A 14642-nucleotide genomic window follows, 5' to 3' on the forward strand; every position below is an offset into this window, starting at 1 on the left:
ATAGTTTTGGTTGGAAGGGACCTTAAAGACCACCTGGTCCCAACCCCCCTGCATGGTAAGGGACACTTCCCACTAGATCAGGTTGCTCAAAGCCCCATCCAACTCTGAACACTTCCAGAAAGGGGGCCTCCACAGCTTTTCTGAGCAGCCTGTGCCAGTGTCTCACCACCCTCACACTAAAGAATCTCCTACTAATATCTAATCTAAATCTACTGTCTTCCAGTTTAAAGCCATTCCCCTCATCCTTCCCCACACGTCCAAAAATCCCCTCCCCAGCTTTCCTGCAGCCCCTTCAGGTACTGGAAGGCTGCTATAAAGTCTCCCTGGAGCCTTCTCTTCTCCAGGCCGAACAACCCCAACTCCCTCAGCCTGTCTCCATAGCGGAGGTGCTCCAGCCCTCTGATCATCCTCGTGGCCCTGCTCCAGCCCTTGTCCCTCCTGTAGCCATGCTGCATTGCTCTCCAAACCAGTCTCAGACCTTTGCACTTGCCAGCTCCTTCCCTAAGGCATCACGGCCAGCAGCTCCTCTCCACAGCTCAAGCACTGCCACAGTAACTCTCTCCTCCCTTCCTGAAGCCAGGTGCATAATTTGTCTTTCTTACATCACCTGGGACCACCCTTCTTGCCTAGGTTTCAGAAGGTGCTTGCTGGGTTTTCAGAGGTGGCTTGAGATGAATTTCTAGAACAGGCAGGAGGGCTGGAACTATATGATCTTTAAGGTCCCTTCCAAGCCAGAACATTCTGTGATCTATGACCACCCATGCGGGCGGCCTGTGAGTCATTCACCCTGACGGAGACTTGCTCCGCGGTCCCCAGCCCCCTCAGAGACCCTCATGAAGAGTCGTCACTCGACCACCAACCCCCCGCACCGCAGGCTCCAGCCACCCGCAGGGCTGAGGCAGCCCGGGCCGGGAGGCGGCGGGAGGGCCGGGAGGGCTGGAAGGCGGCGGGGCCGGGAGGCGGCGGGAGGGCCGGGAGGGCCAGGAGGGCTGGAAGGCGGCGGGGCCGGGAGGCGGCGGGAGGGCCAGGAGGCGGCGGGAGGGCCAGGAGGCGGCGGGAGGGCCAGGAGGCGGCGGGGCCGGGAGGCGGCGGGAGGGCCGGGAGGCGGCGGGAGGGCCGGGAGGCGGCAGGGCCCTGACGAGGCCCTGACGAGGCCCTGACGTCCGTGGGAACGCAGCTCTCCCTCGCTGACGTCACCGGCGGAAAGCCTGCGCCGGGCGAGACCACTCTGGGAGCGGGGGGGGGAGAAATGCGGTGCCGGGAGGTGCCGGGAGGTGCCGGCAGCGGGAGCGCGGAGCGGCCGCGGGAGAGGCCGCGCTGCCCGTCCTCGCGGAACGGGCTCGGGGCGGGCAGCGACGGCCGCGATGTGCCCGTCCCGTCCCCTCGCTCCCCCCGCCCGGGCCCGGCTGGTAGGTTCCGGATGTGCCGCGCGCCGCCGCCTCCGCCGCCCCTATAACCGCCGCCGCGGGGCGGGCGCGGGAGCCGCTCGTTCGCCTGGGTCAGACTCTGCCTCGCTCCGTCCTGCCGGGAGCATGTACCAGAGCCCCGTGCGCTGCCTGTGCTCGGCACTGCCCGCCCTCTGCTGCGCCCCCGCCGCCGCCGCCCCCCGCCTGCCGCGGCCCCCCGGCCCCGCCGCACCCCGGGCAGCAGCAGCAGCGGCACCGGCACCGGCGGTGGGCGGCCCGCCCGCCCCGGGGGCACCGCCCCGCACAGGTGGGTACCGGGGGGTGCGGGAACCGGGCCGGGTTGGAAGCGGGGGGCTGCGGTTAACCGGAGCGGCCGGGATGGAGGCGCCGAGGTTCTTGTCCGCAGAGCTCCCCGCGGCAGCGCGTGTTCCCGGTCCTTCCCGTGTGGCTCTCCGAAAATCGAACCGGCCCTTTCGTTTTAAGGCGGTAGCCGCGTGGTTTGCTCACTGAGCGTGAGCAAGGGACATCCGGCCAGGAACCCGGCCCGCCCTGCGCTGCAGAGGGGTTCGGCCGGGCTGGGGGCTGGGCCCCCCCTCCAGCCCGGATCCTCCTGGGGTGACTCTCCCGGTGTCCAAGTGGGTCAGTGTCCTTATCCTGCTGAACTGGTCTCTTCTCTTCCAGTGTTGCACTTTGCACGGGGTGTGCTGGGCTTCCCGTGGGTTTTCCCTGCTGGAGACAGTGAGTGGGAAAAGCCCTGCTTGCCCTGGGCAGGAGCAGGCAGCGATGCTGAGCTGTCGGGCTCCTGCTTGCCTGTACCACTCGGTGTCACTGGTTGCGCCCTGTTCATCGTCCCCAAAACGCGGCTTGGGAAGTGTGCAAGGTCCCGTGTGTCCTCGGGTGCCTGCTCTGCCTGGGGTCCCTGTGAAGACAGCACCTTTGCAGGTGCCACATTCCTGCCGCCCTGGGCAGGGCACGGAGCAGTCATGTGCTCACCGGGTTTCTGCTGGCCAGATCCAGCCCCAAACCGTGTCTCTTGCCAAGCAGCTTGACTCTGATGGGGCTGGAAGTGCACACCCAGAAGAGAGGCCCCAGGGAAAGTGGGGCAGCAGCTGCCTCTGCTCCAGGCTGCTGGGTGAGGAGGTGTGTTCAGCACTCTGCACAATATCTCAGGCTGTGTTACCTGGCGCACAGGAGACCCACTTTTCACTCTCATCCTCAGTTGGGACTGGGGAGAAGTGTGCTTGTTCCCTGTTGAAGATGCTACAGGAGGGGTCTACAGGCCACGCTGAGGCAGGGTGTTTCCACTTCTCCCACTGAAGCCAGGCCAGGATGCCATATGACAGGATTGAAGCTTCAGGGAAGAGAAGCATATGTGCCAGCAAGTTGGCAGAGGCGAGCTCATTATTAGAGTGCTCATGAGGAAAAGGGTTTCCAGAGCTTGTGCCAAGTACTGATTCTCTGTATTACTCAGGATTTGAGGTTCCAAAATCAGGACTTGAACTCCAAGCAGCAGCCACTCCTTTGAGTGTTGGTGTCCCAGGACCGCAGTCTTCTTGCTGGCTCAAACAAGGCTGTACATGTATTATGATACCCTCTAGCATCAGATTTGTCACATGGGGATGGCATCTGCCAAGTTTATCTGAGAACTGGAGTTGCAGGGGAAGGCATCTCCAGCTGCTGCTGGCTGTGGGGCTGATGCAGCTGCAGACCAGGCTGCAGGTGTGGTGAAGCTGTTCACCTGGCAGCGAACTCCCTGGTGGGGGCTTGCAGCCAAAAGCAGTGCTAGGAGGTAGGAGATGAAGGGAAACCAGATTGCTGGTTATCTTACCTAAAAGATAAGGGCCCTGGCTTTAAGACCCCTCTGCAGCCCCCTGCTCTGCCTAATGCTGCAGCCCTCATCTTTGAAGCAAGATCCTTAAAATAAAGTCCATGACTGCTTGTTGTATGACATCCTAGAAGTTCATCTGTCCTGTGCTATTGCTGGAGGACACAAGAAACCTTGAACTTTGCAACCTGTTCTTCTGAAGGCTAATGAACAGTACAAAGTCATCCACTGCCCTTACTGTGCTGAGACACCACCTTTGCTGAGAGGAAGGCTTTGCTTTTTTATTATTATTTATTTTAAGCACCTTGATAGTAATTGCTGAGCTGGCATTCCCTATTGTGACATCACATCAAGAGAATTATATCCATGTTCACCACACACCGCTGAAGTGCAAGCTCAGGAGTCTGCCTGTTCCTCTGTACACTGGCACCATTGTGTCACAGTGCTGGCAGCAGATGTTATCCCAGCAAGTTACAGGTCATTTAACTTGGACTGTAAGCATCTCAGAACAGTGACCTTGTGCTTACCTTGCTGCCACAGGCATGTTAAGCATTGCAAAAGTAATAAATGGATTTTGTGTTTGGAGTTTCAACGTTCAGGTTGCTGGTCTGGCCTCTGTTCTGCAGAATGATTCAGTCCATGCTGTGACTGTTTCAGCACTTCAGGGACAAAGAACTTGTGCAGTTCATCAGTCATCTTAAGCTGGAGTCTTCCCACAGGACTTCCTCTTCAGCCAAGGGCTCCCAAGCCACCTGCAACAGGCCTGAAAATGTTTGATTTACAACCCAGGCCCTCTTTCACCTAACCTTCCCTGGGCTCTCAAAAGAAGACAGAAGCTCTTTTTCCTTTCTGAGACATTCCTGACTTTAAAAGCTGTCAGATCTGTATTGCAGCTGAGCTGTATCCCATCCCATGCAGGTTAGGCTATGCCTGACTCCCGATAAAGAGCTGGATAACCTGTGACCCCAGGGACAGTGAGATTTAGACCATACTCTCACTTTGCAGCTTGTCAGGTGCATTACTGAACTGAGACTTCATCCTGCTGTAATAGATGTTAGTTGTTCAGAGCTTTGGGATGGGCTTTTGACTCCAGATGTGTTGCACCTGTCTCATCTCTGGTGCTAGCTTCTCCCTTTCAGGGTTCTCCCTCTGGTTCAGGTCTGGCAATGGGCTGCCTAGGTTCTTGCTGATGGCTTCTTGGAGCAGAATAATTCCCCCTTATTCCTTTGGAGTGCCCTGCATGAGCCTTACTCCTCTGCAGCATGGCAGAGGCTCTGCAGAAGACTTTGGCTCTGTCTGGATAGTGCTGTGCCAGGAGGGAAGGGCAGGGGTGTGGATTTTGGGGGAGAGCTGTGGAGGGGGTGGGGCCGTAGCTGTACTCGGCTGCTGACGGCATCCCTGAGGTAGCAGAAAACACCATGTACTTCTCTCCAGTGGCAGCACTTAACTATGGGTTGTACCTACCCTAAAAATAGGCAAGGAGCTCCCTGTGGCGCTTTTGTTAAAAGCTGCATTGATTTCTCTGTTTCTGCATGGCTGCCTGGCAGCTCTGGGAGTGTGTACGCTGGACCCTTCTGTAACCAGTACAGAGCACACTTATTTTTGCTCCCGTCACAGCTGTGTCAGGGTCTTGCATAGGGATTTGATGTTTGGGCCTGCCTCCCTCACTAGGAAATGGCATTTTTTCTACATTAGCTGTTCTTGGCTTCTTTGACAAGAATTGTAAACTGAGGAAGACTGCAGAAACTGGAACACTTCAAACACAGTTTCCCTAGGAAGGCATTCATGCTGAGGAACCAAGCTCACATCGCAGTTTGAGGAACTTATAGTACTTTAAAAGGATGGAGGTGGGGAGAGATGTCCTACATTCAATTTAAATTTCCAGTTTCTGGCTTTCTTAGAACTGTTAAGAGACACGATTCCACTGGCTTACCCATACAAAGTATGTTAAAGCACATGATTTTTAGTGTATTTAAAAGTGCTCATTTTCCCAAAGACAAGGACGTGAGGCTCCTGCTGCAGAGCTTTTCTCTTTTACTCCTGTTGAGCTGTTAGGGCCTTCCTGCCTTCCCCTCTATTGTGTCTGCCACCAGCTCTCAGGATTGGTAATGCTGTAGTTCAGGCTAGTAAAGCTGAACATATGTGTGTTGGGTAGCACCCCACATCTGACACAAGATGCGAGCACAAAATGACAAGTTTCTTCCATTTTAAGTAATTCAAAGGTACAAATAACTTACTGAAAAACTGCCATGGGCCAATTGCAATGCAACGCTGAAGCTCTCTTGCTCAAGATTACCTTTGCAAAATGTGTTCAGAGTCAGTAAGTTGAGACAAGGAAACTTGGTCAGTGTTGACACTTGTGCAAGAAGTTGGTGTGGTGCAAGTGCTGCCTTTTCTGCCTGTGTTTGAAGGGAAACCAAGCATCCAGGCAGAGTGCCAAGTGTGGAAAAGTGCAAATGCAGCCTCCTTCCAAGTACTCCCCACACACTGGGACAAGGGTGGCACTTCAGAGCAGAACCCTCCCCCTGAGGAAGTGTTGGCAGAGGTCTTGGGGCATGCACAGCCATGCCAAGGGCTTGCTGGGCAGATGTGTAGGAATACCACGAACTCTGCAAACGCCTGAAGCCCAGCCCTCAAGAGTGGCAGTGTGCTGTGTTTGCTGCAGGCGAGCCTAAGGGCACTTACAGCTATGCAGTGCTACTGGCTGTGCTCTTGTGAAGTGGGAGGAAGTATTTTATAGCACAGTAGTCATGAGGGCTGCTGTGTGACAGGGATGGCTACGCTGTTTGACCCCTGCTAAGGCAGGAGGGCTGCAGCCACCTCCTGTGCGTAATCCAAAGAGCAAAACAGAGTGGGGACACACACACACACCCCCACGGCAGCCGTGACCCTTTGTGGGATGGGAAGACCTTCCTGCAGGAAACATGAGGCTGGGAGGGCTAACTGTGAGCAGGGAGAGCTGGGGGCCATTATTTGCAAGACATGCTTAAGTCGGCCAAAGGAGCAGGGGGTTGCTGGGTCCTGGGGAGGACTGCAAAGTGTGCTGGAAGCTGGTGAGCTGGGGCACAGCACGGAAGACCCAAAGGGAGGTAGGAAGGTGAGGGGTATGAGCGTAGGGGCATGAGGGGGAGTGGGAGAAACAGCCCTTCTCCACTCCCCATCCCGAGGTCTAAGCCAGCCATTCTGCACTCATGGAAAACAATGCTGCTTTTGGAGCAAATTAAGCTGAGATCAGAGATTCCTATTAAATATGATTAGCCCTGAGGGAATGAGCCACCCTGCCTGCTGCTCTGTGGGCAGGAGGCCCAGAGGCATCCCAGATAGGCACAGGATACCAGGCAATGTGGAGTGACATCCCCATTAGAGACAGGTGCTGCAGATGAGGAGCAGGTGTGTCTACCTGCTGGGCTCTGCTTGGTGAGGAGGGAAAATGTACACTCTGTTTCCTACAACACATGCAGAAGTTAATCTTAGCCCTGCTATTCTGGATGAAAGACTCCTTTCTTCCCTTAGAAGACATCTACACCATGTCTTAAACCAGACTGTTGGCATAGTGCAGAGGTTAGCAGTCCCTGGATAATAATAAGCAAAACACAATGACACTCTGGACAAAACTAACCCTGTCCTGGTTTTATCTCAGGTTCAGGAACAGGCTTCTGCACGAACACACACAAATTGCTGGCACTGTAACAAAGATATTAGGAAAAAAATATATTTACTGAAAGAGTGGTCAAGCACTGGAATGGGCTGCCCAGGGAAGTGGTGGAGTCACCATCCCTGGAGGTGTTTCAAAAAGGTGTAGCCATGGCACTTTGGGACATGGTCTAGTGAGCATGGTCATGTTTGGTTTACAGTTGGATGTGATCTTAGAGGTTTTTTCCAACCTTAATGATTCTATGCAAAGCACCTAAGAGATGAGAAGAGTCAGGGTGGACATCCCTGACGCCACTGTGTTCCTTTCCAGTGTGTTCCATGGGAAACAGCACCAGCCGGCTCTACAGCGCGCTCGCCAAGACACTGAGCAGCAGTGCTGTGTCCCAGCACCAGGACTGCCTGGAGCAGCCAGACTCGGCACGGCTGGATCCTATAGACCCCAAGGATTTGCTGGAGGAATGTCAGATCGTTCTGCAGAAACGGCCACCACGCTTTCAGAGGAACTTTGTGGACCTGAAGAAAAACGCTACCAGTAACCACCGCCCCATTCGGGTCATGCAGTGGAACATCCTTGCCCAAGGTAGGAGCTGCCTCTAAGCTCAAGGTGTGACCTGCAGAACAAACGCAGCAATGAAGACCTTTAAATGCAGCTGTGTCTACATAGTTAGGCAAGCCTGGGACTGGCAGAGCAAAGGGAGAGAGGTGGATTATGTGAGGCATAATTGACTGAGGACCAGGAGGGATGACTTTTGACACTTGAAATAGTGGCTTGCCTTCTGTTCTGCAGGAAAGGAAAAAATATTTCTTCTTGCAACTGTGATGCCAACAGTGGCTCTGAATGGCTGTTTTAACTGAACACAGTAAATTCAAAAAGCTGTGACCCATCACTTTTAGATAGTTGTTCATCTCCAGAAAAGTCTCATCCTTCCCTAAGTTTTATTCTTTGTAAAAATTAGTTTTTGATTAGTTTATCAGGGGACTATTTAGGGACTCAAATCTGTTACAGGAATTCTTGATTCTTCAAAATAATTTTGACTGATTTTTTTTTTTCTTAGACCCCTAAAATTAAGGCTGTAAATTGACTTATGGAACAGTCTCATCTTAAAACCTGTTGGGGGGGGAATCCCCCATGTAGAGACTGCTTTAACATCCTGCAGTTAAGTCATTCCTATCCCACTGCATTTTTTCTTAGGCTTAAGCTGTGGCAGCCACATTTGGAAGCATTTGCCACAGTCTAGTGACTTTTGGGAAGAGGGGGTAGGAGTCTTATTTGTATCTGTGAAGGGAAGTTTATTGGTTTTGAGAGACTTCAGTGTTTTGAGGAGGGGTTCTCAAACCCACTGGAAAACCTGGCCCCCTGAAAGTCAGCAGCTGCTCCTGAAATACCCATTGCTTGCACATCAGTTGGTGCATGTGTTTTGCAAAGAAAGCAAAGTGTTGTGAAAGCCTCGTGCTGATCCCTGTTACAACCTCATGCACTGCGCCAGCCAGCCTGCTCCCACGTGGGGCTGCAATCCACCAGTGGCTGCTGCAAGGTGGTAGCTGGTTCCTCTGCAAAACCTGGAGCAAGACAATCTAACTACTTTTTTATCTCCCTGCTAATTTCAGCTCTCGGAGAAGGCAAAGACAACTTTGTGCAGTGCCCCATGGAGGCTCTGAAGTGGGAGGAGAGGAAGTGCCTCATCCTGGAGGAAATCCTTGCATACAAGCCTGACATCTTGTGCCTGCAAGAAGTCGACCACTACTTCGACACCTTTGAGCCACTCCTGAGCCGACTGGGCTACCAGTGTACTTTCTTCCCGAAGCCGTGGTCGCCTTGCCTAGATGTGGAGCAGAACAACGGGCCGGACGGCTGCGCCTTGTTCTTCCTGAAGGAACGCTTTGAGCTTGTCAACAGCGCGAACATCCGGCTGACCGCCATGAAGCTGAAGACCAACCAGGTAGCCATAGCTCAGACGCTGAAGTGCAATGAAACTGGAAGACTGTTCTGCATTGCTGTCACCCACCTGAAAGCCCGTACTGGCTGGGAGAGGTTTCGGTCTGCACAAGGCTGCGATCTTCTCCAGAACCTGAAGAGCATTACCCAAGGCGCGAAGATCCCTCTGATTGTCTGTGGAGACTTCAATGCGGAGCCAACTGAGGAGGTCTACAGAGAGTTTGCCAACTCCAGCCTCAACTTAAACAGTGCGTACAAGCTGTTGAGCCCCGACGGGCAGTCAGAGCCTCCGTACACCACCTGGAAGATCCGGACCTCAGGAGAGTGCCGGCACACGCTGGATTATATCTGGTATTCTCAGCATGCCTTGAATGTGAACTCAGCCCTGGGCTTGCTGACTGAAGAGCAAATTGGGCCCAACAGGCTGCCATCGTTCAACTACCCTTCTGATCACCTGTCTCTGGTGTGTGACTTTAGTTTTAATCAAGACCCCGACAGACTGCTGTAAGGTGTTGGAATGCCACCAGGTATTGCAGTGTCCTAACTCACCACTATTTTGTTTTAGAGAAAACTTCTGAAGCTGGAAGCTTTTGAAGGATGAGGAAATACTGATGACTAATCATGACGTCAGGCAGTTGCTTGGAGTTACGCTTGCTGTTAAGCGCTTGGTAATCTGGGGCCTCCAAGGGAGGAAGAAAGGAGTCAGTGTTCGTGTAGTGTTCTTGCTGTGTGAGGGTTTGAAAACCAGGAGGCAAATGAGCTTTATCCTTTCACTAACCCCCATGTTAAAGGATTTAATCCTCTAATGAATGTGGAAGCCTTAGTATTTAAACCAAAACACTTGTTTATAAAACAACTTGCCCTGACAGCATGCTGATTTTATTTATTTCATGTTAAGCTTGTGCAAGTACCAAAGGGAACAAGGTTCACCTACTCAGTGAGATTCTCTTAAATCTTTTTCTGTTCCACTCCAAAGGAAGTTTAAGGCCACTTAGACCTGAACAAATCTAAGTTCATGCTGTACTTTTACGTGACTTGAGATGATTATTTCATTAAAAGTGAATGGATAATTGTGCAGTGTGTGAGGAAGGCTCCCTCTGTTAAGAGCAGGTGAGGAAACAAAGGCTAACTGCTCCACATCATATCCTCACAGTAATATCCTCACTTTTCCAGGTGAATGTGCATGTGTCCATTACACACATATGGCATGTAGGTATGTACACAGTGACTGTTCCCCCTGTCTCTTCTGTGCTTCCCTCCAAAGGACACACCTAACCAAGGAGTATTTCTTCCTCTGCTTCAAGTATTACTTTTTAAAATGGTTTAAATTTGTAGTCTTGTCAATCTTGCTTGTTTCAGTAAAGGGCCAATCTTCACATTGAAAGACTTTGTTTTATTTATCTTCAAAATCTCAAGCTACACTGGAACCCGTTAGAGGATAAAATTTATTTATTGAGAGAAGTTGGTGATCCTGCATCTGACTTGAAATCATACAGCAGCAGAGTTCAGGAGCCTCTTTCTGTGGCCCAGGGGAACTCTAGCTAAGCACCTAGGCTGCAGCGGAGCTGTGTTAGTAGAGAAATCTTGTGCACGGAGTGGTGCTCATTGGTATGACATAGGTATTGCATATAAGGACTGTAAACATGCAACTATGCTGGAAAATGAGGGAGGGAGACAGGACAGGAGACAACAACTGGAGTTGGGCTGACATTTAGATAGTTGGGAAAGATGAGGCAGAGCAAATAAAGCAGTACATCCATGTAAAGTAAGGCTGTAGTAACTCTTAAGTGTTCCAGGTGTTTAATAAAAAAAGTCTTTGGGAAAATAAGTAATGTCTCTGCTGCCATCTTTTTTTCTTTCCCTATCGTAAGTAGGTGATCTGTCTCAACTAGTGACTCTTTGAGCTTCGACACAGGGGTGATGCCACCCATTCCAGACCTCTCTCCCCCAACGCCACAGTCCTAATCTTACAAGTTGGCACAGCTGCTTTGCCTTCTGGCAACTGCTCCTTCTCAAACTTGGAAATGCCAGAATTGCACTGCAAGTCTGTAGGGGAGGGAGTTACCTTTAGTGATGTTAAGCTGCTCTCTCTCCCTTAGCTAAAGATGAAGCCTAGACACTATACTACTGTAAATATTACTTTTTCTGACAGTTCTGTGGAACTGAGAACCTGGCTAGCACTGCAGAGCAGGGTGCAAGTATTCCTCCCTGAGGGCTGCTAAGCATGCCTAGCAGGGCTGGCTCCTCACAACAGGCAGCTCTATTTGTCACTTTCTTTTAAAGGTCATTTGAAGAGCAAGAAACACCACAGGTACATACTTTACACAGCCCATAAATTACTGTGCTTGCTGATAAGTGAAAAAAATACGGAGTCTGGCAACTGGATGTCCCAAATTCTCACAGAAACACAGTTCCCTTCAGGCACACAAATGAAGTGCTGTGTTGCACAGGCACAACACCCTGCACATGTTCCTAACCCTTGCAGGACGAGGGTTGATGATGTGCTTTCAAGCAGTGGAGCTGAGGCAGAACTCCTAGCAAGCAAGGATTTGAAATTCCCCAGACAGAAAGGATTTTACAGCCAAGAAGCCTAACTGCGCTTTGGGGAGGACTCTTAACCAGGCAGATGAGACTTTACCAACTACTGCCAGCTAGGGCCTCCTCCTTCAGCTGAAATTTCAGGAAGAGCAAACCTTGAAGCAAATCTGTCCCTGGAAGCCAGAAGGGGTTACTCCTTGGGGAACAATTCTGAACCAGAAAGGTAAGACCTTTAAGCATCCTTGCCATAAGCATTTCACACAGGCTAGACTGAGACAGCTTCCTCATCATGGTGCTTGCTGCCCGCTGTTGCTCTCTGAGGGGGTGAGATGCAGTGCTTCTTTCAGGTTGTCTTCTCCAAGGATCTTCCCTCAAATAGTCTTTGCAAGGAGAAGAAATAATTGCCCATTAATGGATGTGTCTAGTCATCTATAGCTAAGCACTTCTAAAAGCAACACCACTATGTAGACCTGTAAGACAGTACCTTTAATAAGTTAATTCATCACTCATCTACCACAGAAGTCAAAATGGAAGCTGGATTTTCCATCCAGACCCTTTTGGCAGTTCCTAGAAATTACATTTGTTGTAGAAAGCCATGATTCAAGACCAAGGATAATACTATAGAGTTGTATTAAAACAAAAACCATTAAAAAGCCTTTCCACATGCAGCCCCCCAAAAAACCCAACAACAAAGAGCCCTTAGGCTGAGGGTGTCCCTCCCTGTGGTACAGTTTCCCCACTGCCAGGGCACAGAGCCATAGCACCGATTATGGTAGGCTTTGTTTACCAGCAGGAGCTAAACTATGTCAGCTACAGAACCCCCACCATCACTCTCACAGGGTAATATGTGGTATCTGGACAGTTCTTTCACCATTTTACTCAGAGTCTTGCCTTCATTGCTAACTCTCTTACAAAAGAAACCAAACTGTAAGGAAACAGCATGATTTGTATGATATTGCCATCACTGCAGAGCTCTTCTGAAGTGGAAAGAGCTGAGATTCTTATTTCACCCTGGCCACATGACAGTAGCTGTTCACTGCTTCATGTCCTTAAAGGGCAATTTTGAAGTAAAGGGGAGGATGGAATAACTGAAAAGGCTGGGGACACTCCCCATCACTAATATTCTTAATATTATCATAGGCAATCACACATTCCTGCTATAGCACAATGATGAACCCTTTCTGCTGTATTTTAAAAGGTAGATAAGATGCAGAAATTAACTGGTAACTTGCAGTGAGCTTTACCCTTTCATTCAAGGACTTGCTGTAAAATGTATTTTGCAGACAGACTCTTTTGGAAAACTAAACAAAACACTGCTCTTGATTTGTTTTATTCAACAAGAGGCAGGTTTGCTGCACTGAAATGCTTTTGCTTGCTATAAATATCAGTACAGTAAATGTTTTTCATAGGAAGAAGCAGGAAGGTTTTTATTTTTTTTTCCTATATAGCAGTATGACTCTTACAGTAAAAATGTCTTCAAAGCTCTTCTTGTGGCTGTCTGCCTTATAAGCACACCAGGACTAAAAAAGGTCTCAACAGATCTTCTCTAATCTTGAATAAAAGCTGCATTAGCTTTAGCAGCGAGTTTTCCCTCACCCTCAAGCTAGCTGAAGGAAGAAATGACCCACTTATTTAATTTGCTGAGAGGCAGAAGCTGTTGCAAGCTTATTAAAACACTTATCTCTCTTGCCGAACAATTAGATCAGAAGTGGATAAGTGTTGCTTGGATCTTCTTCACTTAATAAGCTAAATACCTGCTATGTTAACTGTCACTATGAGGCAGAAATTAAATTTAGCTTGTTCTGGCTGTAACACTCTTCACGTGTAACTGAGATCCCTGCTGCACGTGTCAGGGTAAGAACTGAGGCTTCAGACACCTCTCCACTTTCTCATCAGCTCTTGACTGCCTCTGGCTTACTGGCTCTATCAGCTCAGATGTAACTCCCCAAAGTCCTAAAGTTGATGAAATCAATTAGCAGAGGATCCCAAGAGCTCAGCCTTGCCTGCTGCACACTTTACCTGGATCACCTAAGTTGTGTCAAAGCACAGAACACTTCAATGCTAACCAAGATGGACTTTGTCCCAGAAAGAGTAACAAAACCAGCACTCTCCAGGATGGGACCCCCCTTTAAACTTTTCTTGCCACAACCCAGAAAAACTGATGTTTATATCTTTATTCTGAGTTGCAACTCACACTTAGGATTATTTTTTTTTCCTGTGGATTACACAGAACTACCTTGTCCCTCTTATAACTTAACAATCACAGTTATTTGAAAAATAAAAATGTTTTATCTACATATGTAAAATCATGGCTGTGTATGTCTCAATGTGTTCCATACAAAGCATGCTCACTACACACTAGTTTCTTTCCACTCACTCATCTAGTTACTATTTGCCAAGTATGAGTTAAGCTTGGACTCTTCTACAGAAGCCACCAGCTTCAGATGTAAAAGCTAGTCCCACTTCCACACATGGACAAAATAACAGGTTTTCAAAGAGATTGCAAAAGTCTAGGAGTATAATAGCTAGACACTAACTTCTTCAGTGTTTCAGCCTCCCTTTGTCCATTTTAGATGTCACCAACCTGACTAAAGCTCCCTCATCCTGAGGTCATGCCCTCCAACACCGCCAGTAAAAACATTTCTTGCCCACATAGTAATCAATTATGTCAGCATTAAGCAGCACATTGAAAAGCAAGTTGCACAGACCTAGAGAATGATCTGAGACTTTTAGTTATAGGCGGGAATCTTGCCACTCTGACATCTGGCTGTAGAAATCCCCAGGGAGAAGATACCTCTTGTAAGTAGCATAGCTTGTTACCTAGGTTGCACACCACTTCTGAAGAACAACCAAATCTCAGAACACCTCAGAGGAAGCACCTGCACACAAAGCAATGCTAAGAGCTGTGCTTAAGCAGAGATTCTGAAATCACTACCTGTGACAAAAAGCCTGTCCTGTACTTAGAGGTAGCAGCTCAGTTAGGGAAAAAAAATAATATGAGAAGTACAAAGACACAAAAGGAAAGGTTAACAAAAAGGGGCTCCACTGTTTGAAGCCAGCTAAGTACCCTTTCCATTTCAGTTATAGCCCATCCTCACAGAGACAGAGATTCTTGCAGCACTTAGCAAACTTCAGGTAAACATCCTCTGGCAGCCTGTAGCACATGTGTCACTCGCCAGGTGGCCAGGCGAGAGAGCCAAAGGACCATCAGCAGTTCTGGAGCAAGATGCAGCCCCAACAGGGACAGCAGCATCTCAGAGCATGGCTGCAAGCTGCCCATCTC

General features: G+C 49.9%; 1 protein-coding gene across 2 annotated transcripts; it reads left to right on the forward strand.

The window, feature by feature from the left end:
* The first annotated feature begins 1434 nt into the window (after positions 1 to 1434).
* NOCT (nocturnin) lies at positions 1435 to 10649 on the forward strand. 2 transcript variants are annotated; one of them, XM_051619047.1, is made up of 4 exons: positions 1435 to 1713; positions 7196 to 7465; positions 8494 to 9348; positions 9995 to 10649. In XM_051619047.1, the coding sequence occupies exons 1-3, from the start codon at positions 1533 to 1535 to the stop codon at positions 9327 to 9329; spliced, it is 1287 nt and encodes a 428-aa protein (XP_051475007.1). In that variant the 5' UTR covers positions 1435 to 1532; the 3' UTR covers positions 9330 to 9348; positions 9995 to 10649. The 2 variants fall into 2 exon arrangements, with proteins under 2 accessions (XP_051475007.1, XP_051475006.1); XM_051619046.1 differs by having other exon boundaries at positions 8494 to 10649.
* The last annotated feature ends 3993 nt before the right edge of the window (positions 10650 to 14642 follow it).

This window comes from Apus apus, chromosome 4 (assembly GCF_020740795.1).
Source record: "Apus apus isolate bApuApu2 chromosome 4, bApuApu2.pri.cur, whole genome shotgun sequence".
In the NCBI taxonomy this organism is placed as follows: Eukaryota; Metazoa; Chordata; class Aves; order Apodiformes; family Apodidae; genus Apus; species Apus apus.